The 18,113-nt window shown below is 32.7% G+C and overlaps 2 protein-coding genes across 2 annotated transcripts; one reads left to right on the forward strand and one right to left on the reverse strand.

Annotated features, from left to right (window-relative positions):
- Positions 1 to 6,875: 6,875 nt before the first annotated feature.
- LOC145113709 (uncharacterized) lies at positions 6,876 to 9,482 on the reverse strand. Its single transcript, XM_079049768.1, has 6 exons — positions 9,474 to 9,482; positions 9,167 to 9,196; positions 8,729 to 9,052; positions 8,412 to 8,620; positions 7,910 to 8,348; positions 6,876 to 7,799 (listed from the first exon to the last, which is right to left on the reverse strand). Exons 1-6 carry the CDS (start codon positions 9,480 to 9,482, stop codon positions 6,876 to 6,878), a joined length of 1,935 nt encoding a protein of 644 aa, XP_078905894.1.
- Positions 9,483 to 10,627: 1,145 nt separating this feature from the next.
- Positions 10,628 to 11,392, forward strand: LOC145115604 (small ribosomal subunit protein eS30z/eS30y/eS30x). Its single transcript, XM_079051929.1, has 3 exons — positions 10,628 to 10,733; positions 10,829 to 10,966; positions 11,195 to 11,392. Exons 1-3 carry the CDS (start codon positions 10,730 to 10,732, stop codon positions 11,239 to 11,241), a joined length of 189 nt encoding a protein of 62 aa, XP_078908055.1. The 5' UTR covers positions 10,628 to 10,729; the 3' UTR covers positions 11,242 to 11,392.
- Positions 11,393 to 18,113: the final 6,721 nt, after the last annotated feature.

An 18,113-nucleotide genomic window follows, 5' to 3' on the forward strand; every position in this document is an offset into this window, starting at 1 on the left:
CTGAAGAAAAGTATTTTTATTCATTTTAAAACATTTTGGATGTTATCGTCAATACAGAAACATAAGCATAAACAGAACTTACATTCATTATCACTAGTGATTTATATCTCCTTAATCTTTCAGTGTAATGTGACTTCATATCAACACCTGTGATATAAATAAACCGAGTGGGTCAGGTTGGGAAACCTGGTGAGTACATAGGGTTTTCAACCCACAATAAATAAGTTTATTAACTTTATCAAACCAAACAAACCCGATTACCCGTTCCCGTTATCCTCACTTTACGTCCCTAAAACATCTAACACAAGGGACCTAGTCTAAGGGACTTTTCATCGGGGTGACAACACATGCTCCGGGGGTTCCTCATCAATTCATGTCAAATAAGGCAACCATGTGGGGGATGGAGTACTGCTGGTGAGTACACAGTTCAAATAAACACCTACAGGTTGCGAGCCTGCTAGCGTTCCACTGAACTGTCTAGAATAGTCTGTGGTCGTCATCTATACTCCGCTAGATGACTGGATCATCAATAACATCTATATCGAGGCCTCTCATTATTTTATTTGGTCACACAACAACTATTACATCTACCCATGTTTTACCCAACACGTTTTGTAGATGTAAAATACATATACAATTTAAATCATTTAAAACGTGTATAAAAATATTTCACGCAACATAGACAGCAAGTATTCAGACAATATGCACACATAGCACGTAATTTATATTAAATACTTCATATCTATGTGTAAGATGAAAGGGACCATGCACTCACTTGAAAAGGTGGTGATTCCGAACTCAGACAGCGCTTCGCTTCTTAAAAATAATTTCCTTCGACAAAACCTAGTATTATTACCACTAGAGTTTAGTATATTATTCGTCGAGACTAATTAATAGTCTAGCTATTATTACTATTATATAAACATTAAAAAATACTTATATAACCCATAATAATGACCAAAGTACTTATTATAAGTTCCTAATAACGTTACTATAATTAAATAAAAGCTATATTAAAAATAGCGTAGGTGTAGCTCACTTACAGCGGGTTTTATAGAAAACCGGGCTTTGCTTGGAGCAGCGTTCCCGAGCCGAAAAGCTCTTCTTCTCGGAGCCGTCGAGCACTCCGGGGCTTCCACCTCGTGCTAGGGAGGTTCCCTAGGCTTTTCGGGGGTTTCGGGGCTAGAGAGAGGTTCTAGAGAGAGAGTAAAGAGAAGAAAGAATGAGAAAGGTGTGAAGAAAATGAAGGTGGAAGAGGTTCTATTTATAGGGTGAAAAATGGCTGAACTTGGTGCCACATGTCACCATCTAGTGGCAAGACTTGGGGAGAAAGCAATGGCCAAGATTGTGCCACATCACCCATTTTCACACAACACACTTCCGACTTCTAAAATCCGTAACTTTCACATACGACCTCCGTTTTTGACGTTCTTTATATCCACGCGTAGGTAAAAATAAGATCTACAACTTCATTTTGACTCTATTGGCTAATTATCGACCAATCTTAAATTTAACAGTACGAGGAGATTATACTGTTAAATATCCGCGTAAAATTCATAACTTCTACATACGGACTCTGTTTTTGTCTGTCTTTTTACCGTTGAGTTCCTATTAATGAGATCTTCAAATCTCATTTAGGTCGCGTAGGCCAAAAACCGTTCGATCTAAAATTCAAGTTTCGGGCTGTGCACTGTTAAGCCAAATCTTAGAAAATTCATAACTTCCTCATACGAAGTCAGATTTGGGCGTTCGTTTTTTGTATGTTCTCGGTTTAACGTATACTACAACTTTTGTTTAGATTTATAAGGCTAAAAATTCATCCATCGTAAATTCACTATTTACGTCTCCTGGTGTCGTGCCGATTTTGCCGTAAAACTTCGACGGACCATAACTTCTTCGTTATAACTCGGATTTCAACGTTCTTTATATGTACGGAACCCTTGAGACGTATTCTACAACTTGGTTAAGATTATTTATTCTAAATAATCTTTTGTCAAAAAGTCGTTTTCGACCCCTATTATCTCTAAATTGACTAGCCCGGGTCTACGGACGTTACACTTACAGTTGTTGATTTTGTTTCAGGTAATTCGGATGATCGCGGGAAGGCGAATGCTTGATCGTGCACCTCCTCACATTTTATGATTTTTATTTATGAGATTCTCTGATATGAAACTATGTTGAAAACATTTTGTAATAACTAATGGTTTTTGGATGCTTGAAAAGGTTTTAAATTTGCTTGAATTTTATGGATGTTACACTTACGTTGGGTGGTTCCAATCATACTACACTCCCTTTACCCCATTTATATGGGATTGTGGTAATGTTGTTATTGAGTGTTTCTATTATACACATCAATTTTTCGGTTATTAAATTGTCGGATAAATTGTTTCATTTTAACTTATCAACTTGTTATAATATGGTATGTTTAATAAGCTAATATAAATGTTTGGATAATATTTTTATTAATTTATATTATCAACTTATTGTTTTTTGTTATTACACACATTATTCAAACATTTATTTTCTTAACCTAGTGTTCATAAATTTAATAACAATTTTACATACAGAAAACATAAGTTGTTTTAATTAAGCAATCTCAAGCATCCTTATAAATATATAAGTAACAAGACATATTCACAAGGTTGTTAACGGTATCATAAATTTCCACCGAATCCATTAAAGCACCCGGTGAATCTTTATGGACTTCGTCATAATTTTTCGTCTAATATATACTTAATATTTGCATTTTTAGATTATATCAAGCACAACTATTTTTTATTTAATCATATTAAATAATGTAGATGACCGATTTAAATCAAGAAACGAAAACCTTTTAACAATGATAATGTTGATCACATTTTGTTTGTGGTGACAAATTGTTTAGTTAAGCAGGCCATGTAACCATTTCGTGGGGATTAAGTAATCACATTAGGTGAGATTGGTTACTTTCTAATATTAACATGTCCAATTAGGCTGAGGTTTTGTTTGGCGCGCTAACTTTTAGCTATGGTGTAACATCCATAAAATTCAATCAAATTTAAAACTTTTTCAAACATTCAAAAACCATTATTTATTACAAAATGTTTTCAAAATATATAATTTTATATCAGAGTATCCCATAAATCAAAATCATAAAATGTGAGGAGGTGCGCGATCAAGCCTTCGCCTTCCCGAGATCATCTGAAGTACCTGAAACAAAATCAACAACTGTAAGTCTGAAGCTTAGTAAGTTTCCCCCAAAATAGCAACGTCATATAATCAAAACAATATCATAGCAAACATCATGCATATAGAGTCTACAATATGATTGGACCGCCCTCACCGGGCCTTCAGTCTATCTGGCCCATTCTTAGAGTCTACAATATGACTGGACCGCCCTTACCGGGCCTTCAGTCTATCTGGCCCACTCTCAGAAGCTTCAGCATGTCTAGTCCACCCTATCGGGCCTTCGGCCTGACTAGTACGCCCTGATGGGTCTGCAGTCTATCTGGGCCGCCCTGGGTATGTTGGCCTAGAGCAAAAAGCAGGACCGCATCGACCCACCTCCAATCATACAAATAACACATAATATCATATGCTAGCTAGCATGTACAGATAATCATATAGATCTAATAGATCACTAATCATAACATCATCCTATATATCAGGATACCGATCTAACATATCACTAAACATAGCATCATCCTATAACTAGGATATAGATCTAATAGATCACTAACATAACATCATCCTATAACTAGGATACATATCTAACAGATCACTAACATACAATCCAAAAAGGGCCGACCTTGGTGCCTTAGACCCTGTTGATATAGTAAGAAGAACTCACCTCACAATGTCGAATTGAACTGAAAGAATCAAGCTCTCGGATTACAGCTCCAAACTCAAACACCTACAACCACCATAGGACTAATTCCATCAAGACTTAAATTACCAAAATACCCTTCAAGTCAAACTTGGTCAACCATGGTCAAAGTCCACAGTCAAGGTCAACAGTCATTGTTGACCCAACTCGTCGATTGCATCTAGCAACTCGTCGAGTTCCTTCAGTGTTCAGAAAACCGGGAAAAGCTCGATACAACTCGCCGAGTTACCAGAGTAACTCGTCGAGCTCTTCATTATCCAAAAAGTGGGAAAACCCTCACCAACTCGTCGAGTTGGCTAAGCAACTCTTCGAGTTTTCCTGTCTTAGTGTCTTCAGCCTTTTCCAGTCAAATCCAAGGTCCCAAACTACAAATCTAACCCCTTGGGGCTAAGATACCACGTAAAGTTGCTAACTTTACATGCATGCAAGGCATCAAAGGGATTAAAACACTAAAACTAAGCTTGATAAGAGGTTTAGGGCATGGAGAAGGGCCAAGACTAGATAAAGTGGCCAACTTTATGTCCATGGAGGCCTAGAGGTGTTCAGATCTGAAACCACCCCCCCTTGACAAGCTCAAATTCGAGAATGACTCCATTTTGCATCAAAAATGACCATATACTTTCATAAAAAAAGATCTAAGCAATAAGAAGTCAAGGTATCAACTTTATGCCTCAAGATGGTTGCCAAAACATAGTAGATGACGAATATATAGCCTCCTCTTCACTCCAATCTCTTCAATCTTCGAGTCTCCTTCCAAATGAACATAAGATTTACTCTCCAAAGCTCACACACACTCAAGGAAGTAGTATAGCACAATTAGGGTTTCTCTTTGGACGATAAGGTGGCAAGGGAGGCTGGTGAGGGGACTTAATGTCCTTTAAATAGGGTAAAAACCCTAAAAATTAGGGTTTTCATGCACAGCCTCAACTCGTCGAGTTGGGGTCTTTCAACTCGTCGAGTAGGGTCTAAGATTCACGCGGGCTGGCTAGTTTCTACACGACGAGTTGGGGCCTCCAACTCGTCGAGTATGTCTTGTGTAATGAACATAAATCCTTAAAATTTTATACCTGGGAGTCGGGATGTTACACGTGGCCAACCACATGGATGTTCAAGTAGTGCAGGTGAACAAGGCCTCCTAAAATTTTAGGGTCCAAATTTTTTACAGGTGATATAATTAAAGGTATAAAACATTTAGCCAATTAGGGTAATGTGATCGCTTATGTATTGTGTCCGCTTGAATTAGAGTCATACACACAACTACACACAATTGAGTGAAAAAAAAAACTATTTGTATCCCTCTCATTCTCGGTTCTTAAAACAATGATGGAACTGTGTCGAAATTCTTAAATGCCAATTTGGATTATTAGAGTTAAGCTTTAATGTTTTCTAGTTCGCAATCTGCAAAAATTCGTCGATCACATCATACGCAACCAACAACAACAAGGGTTCGGTTTCACACATCACACACCGACCATCAACGTTCATGTTGCAACAAGGCAACAAATTTGTAGATGTAAGCTTGAATGTCTTCTTTGTTGCTTATTTTTTTTATTAATTGTGAGTTGAACCGTGCTCCTATTTGCTTTTTTAGATGTGGACTTGCTTATTGTTTGCTTTTATTGATTGTAATTAAAGTTATTATTATGATAACACTTGAAGATTATTAAAAGAATCTATTTTTATATGAATTAGATTATGTAGTGCTTATTTTTATGTATTAAATCTCTTAGTTAACATTGGAAAATAGATGATGTAGTACTTATTTCACAAGGAATTTTTAAACGTGAAGTATCTAGGAATGACATTTGTTATTATTATATTATGAAATAAAAGATGCAAGGGATATTATTTTTTTATATTTTAAAAACATTACTAGTTTCGGGGCTTAATTTTAACTATTTGCATACGTTCTAACGAAATATGAGGATCGCTCATGTTTTTAAGTTATAATCTAATTTATCAATAAACTATCTCAAATAGCTTATCTAAAAACTAGTTTACAAACTACGATAAACTAACTTTGTGATATCACCATATACTAAATTGCAATAAACTCATAAAAATAAGTTAGTTTATATGTGTCGGATATTGCCTTAATTTTACAGGCAAACAATTTTCTATCATTTTGACTTAAATACTTTTGCAAATGATCAATGTATTCAAAATAGTTAAACATAAAAGACATATTACTTAAGGTTGTCAAAATCGAGATCTTACCTAAGACCATTTTACATTTTGCAAAATCGTGATCGTAAGATCGGAACAAGATTCTACCAAAATGAACTCATATTCAAATTTACTCGCACCATAGTGTCATTTACTTTAACTTCTTAAGCGTCACCTATAATTTTTGTTGCTACAAACTGTAAACATTAAGTATAAAACATATTAGTTAGGAATAAGATCATTTTGATCATGTACAATACATAAGATCACAAATGGATTATTATGGGCAGGGGATGCAAAAATTAGTAGTAGGGGTTGCACAAATTTTTTTTTTCCGGTCAAACATAATATAAAACATTAAAAAAAAATTTCGGTCAAACATAATATAAAACATTTAATACAAATTTTTTTTCTGGTTAAACATAATATAACAACGATCTATTAGAATTTAAATTTGTCCTCTTCGTGCATACATCTTTTGAAACCGCTCTATTAATTTTTCATTTTCAACTTTCGCAAGTGCTTCGGTCTCGACATTACAAAGCAATGCGTCATTCCAAAATTCATCGCCAATTTTGTTACACAAGTCGGTCTTCAAGAGCTTCATCTTTGAAAAACATCTTTCTACACTTGCGGTCGCTACGGGTAATATCAAAGCCAACTTTAAAAGCTTATAAACCAAAGGATAAGACCGATGCTTCCCCGTACTAACCATCAAACGAGAAAGTTCGGAAATTCCTTTCAAACTAGTGAAGCGCTCATCTTTGATGCAAGAGTGATAAAATATCTCAAGTTGTCTTTCAAGGTCTATCATATCTGAATCATCAAAGTCATACTTGTATAACTAGCCCAACTTCAATAACTTTGATTTGTCAAATTGTGCAAATGAATCACAAGGGCTCAAAGCACCCATGTATTCTAGTAATTGGGTGCTTGTTTCACTAAATCGATCCCGATATTCTGTAAGTTGCATATCTACCACCGTGTTGAAGATTTCAACCTCAAAATGAAACCTATTAGTCTTTGTAGTCCTACGGTTTCTCGCACCAATATACAACTCTTCCATATCTAAAGTATCAATTTCGTGTGTTTGACAAAAAGAGGATACTTTTGGAAAAATGCTAGCAAACCCTATGTTTCTAAACGATTGCAATGCCTCCATTGTCCCTCTAACCATCGAAGCTGCTTCTAAAATGTCTAGATCTTTTCTTTGAAGTTGCTTTGACAATGTACCTGTGAGGTGTAAAATGTCATACATCATATGTAAGTAAAACACGAACTCATATGATTTAAAATATGCTAATATTCCAGATACTTGTTGATGGTTTGCCAATGACCCTCCCACATCTTTCACAAAATCTAAAACTACAAGAACATCCGCAAACAACTTCATCAAACTTGTGAGTGTGTTGAAATGTGAACCCCATATCGTTTCTCCTGCTCGAACAAGTGTAGTCTCTTGATTTAACCCTCTTCCGGTTTCAAGTTCACTACTACACAAGCCTTTTTGCACCCTTTCTCTTTCTTGCTCTCGTAGTAAGTCTTTTCTTTTACACGAGGCACAAACAACATTAACCACCAATGAATTTTGCTCAAAAAAGTCACTAACACCATCATCCTTCTTTGCTACAGCCACAACTACTAATTGAAGTTGGTGTGCAAAGCAATGTACATAAAAAGCCGTGTAATTCTCTTGTAATATCAAAGCTTTCAAATCATTGAATTCCCCTCGCATATTGCTAGCCCCATCGTAACCTTGTCCTCTTATCTATTAAAATTTAAAACAATTAATATATATATATATATATATATATATATATATATATATATATATATATATATAAATTGAAATAACAAAAAAAGTAAAGAATAAATTACCTGACTAAAACTCAACTTATTACTTGTAAGCACTTCATTTATGGCGTTTTTGAGTGTCAAAGAAGATGTATCATTCACGTGCACTAGTCCTATGAATCTTTCTTTCACAAAGCCAAGACTATCGAAATAGCGCAAAACAATAGCCATTTGTTCCTTTTTTGAAACATCACTACATTCATCAACTAGTAAAGCAAAAACATCTTGACCAATCTCTTCACGAATACTCAAAAGTACTTCTTGTGCAAAACATTGCACAAGTTCTTTTTGAATTTTAGGGGAAATTAGTTGATTGTTTTTAGGAACATTTTCTAAAGTATTATTGAAAATATCTTCACTAGTCTCTCGAATGGCTTTTAACACTTCAATGTAAAGCCCTTTATTTTCCGAGTTAACCGACTCGTCATGACCACGAAACGGTAAACCGGTTTTCAATAAAATTCTAACAACAATAAGAGAAACACGTAATCGAGCTTTATATTAATGGTCCTCTGCTTCGGTTTGCCTCCTCAAGACTACATTAATAGCTTGTTTTTCCCTCATCAAAAACTCACACTTTTCTTTTGCTTTGTTGTGAAAACTATCAACACCACCCACATGAGTCCTAAATGCATCTTTTTTATTCCAAGTATCAAAACCTTGGGAAACAAATGCATCTCTCCCTTTTTTTGTCCCATGAGGTCCCCACACAAATAATAATATAAACAATATGCACTATTCTTTTTCACACTATATTCCAACCAATCAAAGTCATCAAACCATGAAGGAACGAATCTTCTAAATCGATCACCTATTTTTTTTAAGAAACTTATGTGCCCTTACTTGACACGGTCCTTGAAGCAAATATGCTCTTCTTACATCATCTCTTATATTTGGTTTGTAACTTGTAATCAATGGCCTATCCGCCGGGTCCTTTGGAAGATCTTTCAAGTCAACATTATCATTAGGTTGGTTAGAGCTTGGTGTTTGTGGAGTTGCATTAGAAACCGAAGGGATTGATTGATTGATGATTGGTGTTTGTGGAGTTGCATTAGGATTAGAAACAGAAGGGATTGATTGATTGGTGATTGGTATTTGGGAACATTCTTCACCACTTTCATTAGGATTAGGTCTTTGTCTTTTGGTAAAAAAACCACTTAGTTTAACCTATAAAAACATAACAATTAAACCTAATCAAGCAATGACTTCAATAAAACAAGTTGCTTTCACCTAATCAAACAATAAGTTCAATAAAAACATAACAATTACACATAATCAAACAATGACTTCAATAAAACAAGTTGCTTTCACCTAATCAAACAACAAGTTCAATAAAAACATAAAAATTACACCTAATCAAACAATGACTTCAATAAAACAAGTTGCTTTCACCTAATCAAACAATAAATTCAATAAAAACCTAACAATTACACCTAATCAAACAATCAATTCAATAAAAAACATAGCAATATAACCTAAGCAAACAATATAACTTCAATAAAACAAATCAATTTCACCCAAGTCAATCAATAACTTCAAAAAAACATATCAATTTCAAATATCTAAATGAATTGGTAGTAAAACTTACTTGTTTCATTGTAGTGTAGGGCTTTGAAGTTTGAACTTTGAAGTGGATTTTGTTATTTGTTAACCAATAAACCAAAACAATAGAAATTGAAAGAAGACAGAAGTTGATCGATACTTGCTTCAAGTCTTCAAGAGAACGATAGATTGAGACATTGAGTGATTGAATATTGTTGAAATCGATCAAGGATTGTGATGGATCCAACAATGAAATCGATCGAGGACGAAGGATTGTGAGTTCACGAGTCCGACAGGTGACAGTAGCCAAGGCACGATCGAAGGAATTTTGGACGCAGGATCAGGAAGTCAAGTTGTCGATGTCGATTCTGTAATCGTAATCTTTTTTTCTTTTTTTCCTTGTACCGATAATACACAATTAAACACTCAATTAATTAGGATTGGGCTATCTTTTTTACAAGCAATTAGCCCAATTGCTAATTTATCCAATTAAGTTTTACTTTGGGCTTTGGGCAATTGGACTATTCGACAATAATTGATTAAAACATTGAGCATTTGGGTTCGTTATTATTTTTTTTTTGTTTCGTAATTCCCGATAGAGTGACAATATTTTTTTTATGTAGTTGCACAAAATTTTTTTAGTAGTTGCACGATTTTTTTTACGTAGTGGTACAATAGATAAAAATTAAAAAAAAAAAACGAAATTTTTTCTACTATGTGCGCGGAAGCTAGGTGTTGCCGGTGCCACACCGGGCACGTAGCTAGGACCGCCCCTGATTATGGGTGTGCTATGTTTAACTCGAGATTAATTGATAAAATGGTGATGCTCTAGAAAACTTCTTGCAACTTGTGATGCTCGATTTCAAGTTGAATAGACGAATTTTAGATACTCGGCTATATAATAAAACTAAAGAATTGAGATCGGTTGATTTTTTACCTGTAGGATCGTAAGATAAAATCAAGATTTTAGCAACCTTGGTATTACTACAATAGTCTAATATTTGATTGAAATAATTTAATAAAGATAAAATAGAGTTTAAATAATCTTTGACGTATTTAACATATTTTTCTCCTAGGTTTCGTTTCTTGATATCGCTAGATAATAAACTTGTGGCCCAAATATATCTAAAATTCTTAATATCCAATTAGCGGCCCAAAACAGCCCGTCATACAGCTAGCTTTAAATACATAAATGCATTTTTGCCCAAAACCGTAACCCTAAAATTACCATCGTGTCTGCCATTCTTGCATTTCAACGAACGAAATCGATATCGGAAGGCAGCAAACGACATCAGATTCAATATGGGTAAGCTTAACCATCCTCAGTCTCTTCCTTCCTATCGATTAAGATTTCTGTAAATTGTTTCATAACTGAAACTTCCGATCAATGAACTTTAACAGGAAAGGTTCACGGATCTTTGGCTCGTGCCGGAAAAGTGAGAGGGCAAACCCCTAAGGTAGCAAAGCAAGACAAGAAGAAGCAGCCTCGCGGCCGTGCTCACAAGCGTATTCAGTACAACCGCCGTTTTGTCACCGCCGGTAAGTTTCTCATCGCCTGCCGGTTATTTGGATAATCCGATATAGTTATGCTAATTGATTTATCTGTCAAGTTCTAAAAGTTTTAATTTTTAATCAGTTTTGATATTAAATGTATGAACATTGATAGAGCAATTTCACTGATCTTGTTTATGTTGCTGTTAATGGCAACAAATATCATCGACTACGTTTCTAATTCGAGCTGTGGAATTATTGCTTATGGTTTTGCAGTTGTTGGTTTTGGAAAGAAGAGGGGACCAAATTCATCTGAGAAGTAAGCTCTGATGGATTGTGTAGTTTTGTAAGCTTAGTTTGTTTGGATTGTTTTTACATTGCTATCATGTTATTTTAGACAGTCTTTATTATGATGATCACAATGTTTCTACTAAAACCTAAAATTCAATGAAATGTTTTGAGTTTAATGTTTGATATTGTTATTCTTGAAATTTATATTGGGTATACATTGTTCAAAAAAACGATGTATTGTTGAAAAAAACGATGTTCTGTTCATCAGTCGATTTTTGAATGTTGCTTGAAATTAGCTTGGATTCTTTACATTTGTATAGCCTTATTGTGTGTATGTAATACAGTTAGGTTAATACTTTACATTTAGGGCAAAAAGCAAATACGGCAAATCTATTTAAATAAATAAAGAAATGTTAAAAATTGTTTTTTTAATCATCATATAATACAAGGGTTGGTCTTTTGACGTGCAAACCCTGAGTATTATCCCGACTAGTTATGTGGTTGTAGTTTGGCAGTTTAGAAATATCAACCTAAACCTGGGTTTTGTGTGTGATATGTTGAGAATTGTCATGTTAGATTTAGGTTTTGTGTGTGCCGTGTTGATAATTGTCATGTTAGATTTACACGTAACTATTGAATACCTGCAATACCATTGAAACAATTTTATTTTTATCTTCATTGTGATTGTGATGTAAATATATATCAGTCTTAGGTCCTGTTTGATTTGCGTCTTTCCAGCTCCAAAAAGATATTTCTGGCTGAATGGCCGGAAAGACCGTTTGATTTGCAAAAAAAAAACTTGTCTTTGCCGATAAGATGGGTCTTTCCCACAAAGCCACAAAACCCAATCCAAATGAAAAATACACTCGCTTTGGACAAATGTTCCCTAAAAAAAACGCCTCGTTCGTCTGCATCATCAGCCTTCATCGCTCTTTCCTTTGTCGGACCAGACGTCGTCGTCCCTTTTTATATTCCTTTTTATATAAACCAGCAACCACCACCAAACCCCTATTGCCTTCCTTTTTCGAAATCGCTGCTGCCCTTCCCTTCGTTTCCCGTTCACCGCCGGAGAGAAGGAAGAAGCGGCGAAGCCACCTGCTGTCGTTGGGATTCCCACCATCACGAACCACCTGTTGCTGTTACTGCCTTGTTGTCGCTGCCACTGTCGATTAGTCATCCCCATTCCTGCTAGTGCCGCTTTCCCACCGTTTTCCTTCTTTCCTTGCACCGAGAGCAACCCCAACCGGTGGAATTGCTATTGTGACCACCAAGAAACGCTCCCATAGTCACCACCGTATCTTCCCTCTAGTTCAAAAGCGTTTTCTTCTACCTATTAATTTTGACCAAGTCAACTGATCCAAGAACCATAACTTTGAATTAATTTAAACACTAATTTAAACACTTTTAACCCCTCTTTTATTTATTTTAATCAAAATGAATCCACTCCATAAAACTTTGAATATATATCCTATTTTTTGTGCATATATGCTTAATTTTTTATATATGTGTTGTTTTTTTAATATAAACATGTCAGAAAGGGTAATATGGTTATTTTTCATTATTCAGCATAGTTAGTAAGACGTACAATCAAACAACATGATTTTTTCTCGGTCAGAAAACTTTTCCAAACAACACTTTCCCAGACAACAACTATCAAATACCTTATAAATTATGATTGTGATGAAAATATATACTAGTCTTACTTTTATCTACATTGTGATTGTGATGAAAATATATATATATATATATATATATATATATATATTAGTCTTACTTTTATCTACGTTGTGGTTGTGGTTGTGGTTGTGGTTGTGGTTGTGGTTGTGATGAAAATATATATTAGTCTTCTACATTGTGATTGTTATTGTGATGAAAATATATATTAGTCTTACTTTTATCTACATCGTGATTGTGATGAAAATATATATAAGATATGATGTATCTTTTATTTTTGATTATATATATATATATATATATATATATATATATATATATATATATATATATATATATATATATATATATATATATCAATAATAAAGTACATTTTCTTTTAATAATATTTTCTAAATATAAAAATTAAATCGTGATAAATTAAGTATATCCTAATGATTTATAAAGGTAATACGTTTTATCTTGTACATGTTTAATTATTTATGTTTGTTATTTTATACACATAAAAGTTAATTTTTTTTACATATTTTAGTACATGTTGGAATAATTTTTTTTACATATTTATGTTTAATTATTTATGTTTGTTTTTTTTGTATCTTACATGGTTGGATTAATTTTTTGAAATGGAAGAATATCTCCCATTTTGAATAAAAATGATTTATTTGTTTTTTTTTTGAAACGGCAAATCAAATCTACTTTTAAACTACTCCTTAAATATACTTATGTCCACGACGGGACTTGAACCCTCAATCTCAAGGAGGGAGAGCAACATCGGATACCGCTGGACTAGAAGCTCTTTGGTATGCATTAGTTATAACCTCAAAATTTAATATTTAAGTTGAATGGTTCAGCGAGATAAATTATCCATAACCTGAAAAAGTTGGAAAATATATAACACTAACGTGAAATAGTTACATTCAGTTAATGATATTTACCGCTACAAATATCATGTGTTAGATTTCAACTCTTTCTGACTGCTATTTTCTTGAAATTTAGTTATTGTCAAACAGATTCGACCAATTTTCTTGTTCGTTTGTACTTATAAAATTAAATGACTTACGGGGTGTTTGAAATTACTTCAAAGTTTATTAATTTATTTCGGTATGATGGCTGTAATAAAGAGTTTTTGGTGTTTGGATAAAAAGACTTCATAAACACTTATTGATTTAAATAATGAGTTTTTGATAAGTCATTTTCTAGGTACTTATTAACTTGTTTAAGGAGTTTTTAATAAGTTGTTTAATTATTACATGTAAAATAAGAGTTGGCAAAAACTAAAAATAACTTATCAACTTCTTTCGTTTTGATACCAAATAAGCTAAATCTAAACACTTTTATTTAAAACTCATTTTTAACAGAGATAAATTAATATACAATTTTAAATAAGCAATCCCAAACACCCCTTAAAATATATCCAATAAATAGTTCTTTTTACCCCGCTTGTTATTTTAGTAGTTCCTAATAATGATAGAAAAAGCAAAATGTTGTATTTAAATACACGTTATTATCTGAAAATATATTTAGTTATATCGATATTCTAAGGTAAGATTTTATGCCTATGGGTAAAGAAATATAAATAAGTAGTTGCTTGTAAAAATGAAGATACAATGGTTATTAGGTTGGATGCGGTTTTAGAATAACATTGCACAAGTGTTTTGGACTTTTGGTTCCTTAATTTGATCAACAAGAACCAACACTTGCACATTCCTGATGATGGCGAGATGGTTTAAAAAATCAAATGGTGTTTCTTATACTCATACTGTTAAAAAATGGTGTTTCTTATTCAACGAGATGAAATGTATTATCGATTTGTTTCTTGATTGTTCGACTCGAATAATCTAAATTTATATAAATTAGTAAAAAGGAAAAAACAGGTCAGAGCCTGGGTGTGTGTGGGGGGTTTTACGGCACAGAGCCCGTGTTGTTTAGAGGACAGTGGCGAATCTAGAACTAAAAAACCACGTGGTTCCTTATGTAAATAAAATTGAAAAAATATGAAAGATTAAAGAATACTAGTGGTGGCGGGTCGGGTTGCATGCCTAAAATATTTAAACATCAATTCAATAGTTATAATAAAGTTATTACAATTGAACCCTACGAAGTCTTATATCTTGAAACATTTTCACAATTGTGTCATTACCGATGCCTTTTAAAACATTTTTTTCAATATACGACACTAAACTATAACCATCTTCTTTCTTTTTATAAAACTTATGCAAAGACATTCTTGAATGTTGATGCTTTATTCTGTAATTGAATTATGAAATTGAATGTTATAAAAAGTATCAAACTAATAACCATTATCAATCTTTTGTTATCAAATAGAGTAATAGACTAATCACAAAATCAAGACAATAACAATATAACATAAAAATCAAGACAATAGCAGTTGAACAAACAATGTTTTTATATCAAATAGACAATAACAACTCTGAAAATCTGAAATCTATTAACACTTAACATCAAGAATTCTCAAAACTGTTAACACTTAACAAAAACAAATTAAGAATTCTGAAATCTGATCAGTGATTCAGTGATAATGTGTTGTAAATCATGAAATCATACAAATATACAATCATTAATCAAACAAAGGGTTTTGATTTTGAACAACAAAAAGCAAAGAATTCTGAAATTGTAATGTAAGTTGTAACACTTGTAACCTGTAAGTTACAAACCTGAGTGTTGATCGATGAAGTGATGGCCGATCAAAAATTGCCGATAGGCTGCTACCACCTGACGGGCAGACGAGGACGACGACGACCTTGCCGGACGCCGGACGACCGAGCACGCAGGGAGTCAGGGACGACGTCACGATGATGAATGATCGATTCCAATTTCCAAACGCAGGGAGTCTGCGTCTTTTCCGTTTCTTATTTCTATTTCTCTTTTTTTTTAAAAAAAAATAAAATAATTGATCAATTGATTGGGCTTCTGATATAAAAAAAAAGATATGGACTTCTGATATAGGACGATGTCACGATGTCAAAGGTAGGTCTTTTATAAAAAATAAGGTGGGTCCTTTTTATTATAAATACTTCATGTATGAATAAAAAAAAAATACGTCCTAGGACCTACCTTCACCCTTAGTACCTACGCCCCTGTTAGAGGACCATAATTTTTTTTACATACATTAGTATTAGCGACGGATTAGTGATGGATTAATGACAGATGAACGACATTGTTTGTTTTGATTAATTTTATAAAAATTATCGAGTCATCAATGATTTTTGCTTATATATATATATATATAAAAAATTATATTCAAGGGCTCGTTTTTATTTTTTGTATAAGGCTTCCAAAGCAAGACACCACAATTTTCATATGGAGCACTACTGATATACTATAAGTACCATTGCGAACATTTGAATTCAGAAAAAGTCCAAATACAAGAAATATCAATATATTTTCATTCATTTGTGTATTATAAAACACTATTTTTCTTTCATTTTTCTAAGACATTGTACTTTACAAAACTATTCAACTCAAACATTTTTATTTTTAGTACGATTTATATTTTGAAAAATCCATTCGATTATAGGAATGTAAAGTGCTTTGTATTTAAATGATGTTGCTATTGGATTTTCAAATTATAATGCCAAGGAAAATTATAATAGAATGTTATAATAAACAAATCACTAAAAATACATTATTATTTATTGCCCTCAAAGAAACTCTAAAACTTTAAATACCAAAAGAAATAACATCAAAGATGGCGAGCCTTTTCTCACCCATTTATCGAAGCAAGTTTTATATACAAATAAATGACTTTAAACACGTAACTCCAACATAAAAGAAAACCTTGATGTTAGTTAGTTGATTGTTTACAGTAAACAATGGCAGATTTAAGCTTCTCATCACGTTCTTCATTATTCATGTGGCTATAATAATTCGGCGATGGGATTGTTGTACTTGTGCTATTCACCCCTGTAAATCTATCGTTCTTGAATTCCCCCTTAATCTCCAAAGAACTCGAATCTTCCGATTTGAAACACCCAATATACCTTTTCATTTTTCTTCTGAAACAGTTCCAAAGATTTTGATGATTACATCTGAGTAAGTCAAGGAACTCGGGTGAAGATGGTGGTGGTGGCGAAAGGGTGGTTGTTGGTGGTGGAGAGATGGTTTTTATTGGAGGAGTGATGACGATGGCTACGGAAGGAGTGGAGATAGATTCCGAGGTCTCCATCAGGGTCAATTGTGAGTTTGTGTAAGAAAGATGCCGGATTTTGGAGTTGTGAATTTAAATAGGCAACCAATTTCTTTGTTAATATACATGCCGAAAATTAAGGGCGATTCCCATATATATATATATATATATATATATATATATATATATATATATATATATATATATATATATATATATATATATATATATATATATATATATATATATGGGAATAGCCCTTAATTTTCGTTTTTTTTATTTTTAGAAAACCATTATTATCGAAAAATTATTTTAAATATATCAAAATTCATTTTATTCTCTATAAATAGACATCCATATTGATATACTTTTAAGATAAAATAATTTTTTTTTAGAGTTTCAGCTCTCGTTATTCATAAGTGAATAAAAAAATCTATCAGATTTTTATTACAGTATATTCGTTATTCACTTATGAATAAAACATATGCGTAACTTTTTTTATAGTTTAAGTACCGTTCATATATGAATATGACACGCAATAAAGTTTTCTTACTTAAAATATATTTTTTACATCATCTTTCATCATATATTATATTTATATATGAATAAAACGTGTATTAGTTGTCATCATATTTTATATTCATATATGAATAAAACATTTATCAGATTTTTGTTACAGTTAATTTGTTATTCATATATGAATAAGTAGTATAAATGATACTTAAACTGTAAAAAAAATTAATTATATATTTTTATTCATAAGTGAATAACGAATGTACTGTAACAAAAATCTGATGCATTTTTATTCACTTATAAATAACGATAGCTGAAAATATAAAAAAAAAATTATTTTATCTTAAAAGTATATCAATATGGATGTCTATTTGTAGAGAATAAAAAATCATAAATTTTGGTATATTTAAAATCATTTTTCGATATAAATAGCTTCTTAAAAATTAAAAAAAACAAAAAAAAACTATGTTTTTGTATATATTAAGGTAATAATTAGCATGGTTTAAGGAAACATGTTTTGTTGGAAACGCATGTTTATTCCTTATCCATTTCCGCTGGTACAACAAAGGC

This window comes from Lactuca virosa, chromosome 5 (assembly GCF_052849685.1).
Source record: "Lactuca virosa cultivar CGN04683 chromosome 5, Lactuca_virosa_CGN04683_v6, whole genome shotgun sequence".
In the NCBI taxonomy this organism is placed as follows: domain Eukaryota; kingdom Viridiplantae; phylum Streptophyta; class Magnoliopsida; order Asterales; family Asteraceae; genus Lactuca; species Lactuca virosa.

Coding starts and splice junctions, on each gene's coding strand:
- LOC145113709 (XM_079049768.1), bottom strand. Junction 8,621..8,728: donor TGCTTCAAGGACCGTGTCAA/GTAAGGGCACAT, acceptor GAAAAAGAATAG/TGCATATTGTTTATATTATT. Junction 7,800..7,909: donor ATAAGTTGAGTTTTAGTCAG/GTAATTTATTCT, acceptor AAATTTTAATAG/ATAAGAGGACAAGGTTACGA.
- LOC145115604 (XM_079051929.1), top strand. Junction 10,967..11,194: donor CCGCCGTTTTGTCACCGCCG/GTAAGTTTCTCA, acceptor ATGGTTTTGCAG/TTGTTGGTTTTGGAAAGAAG.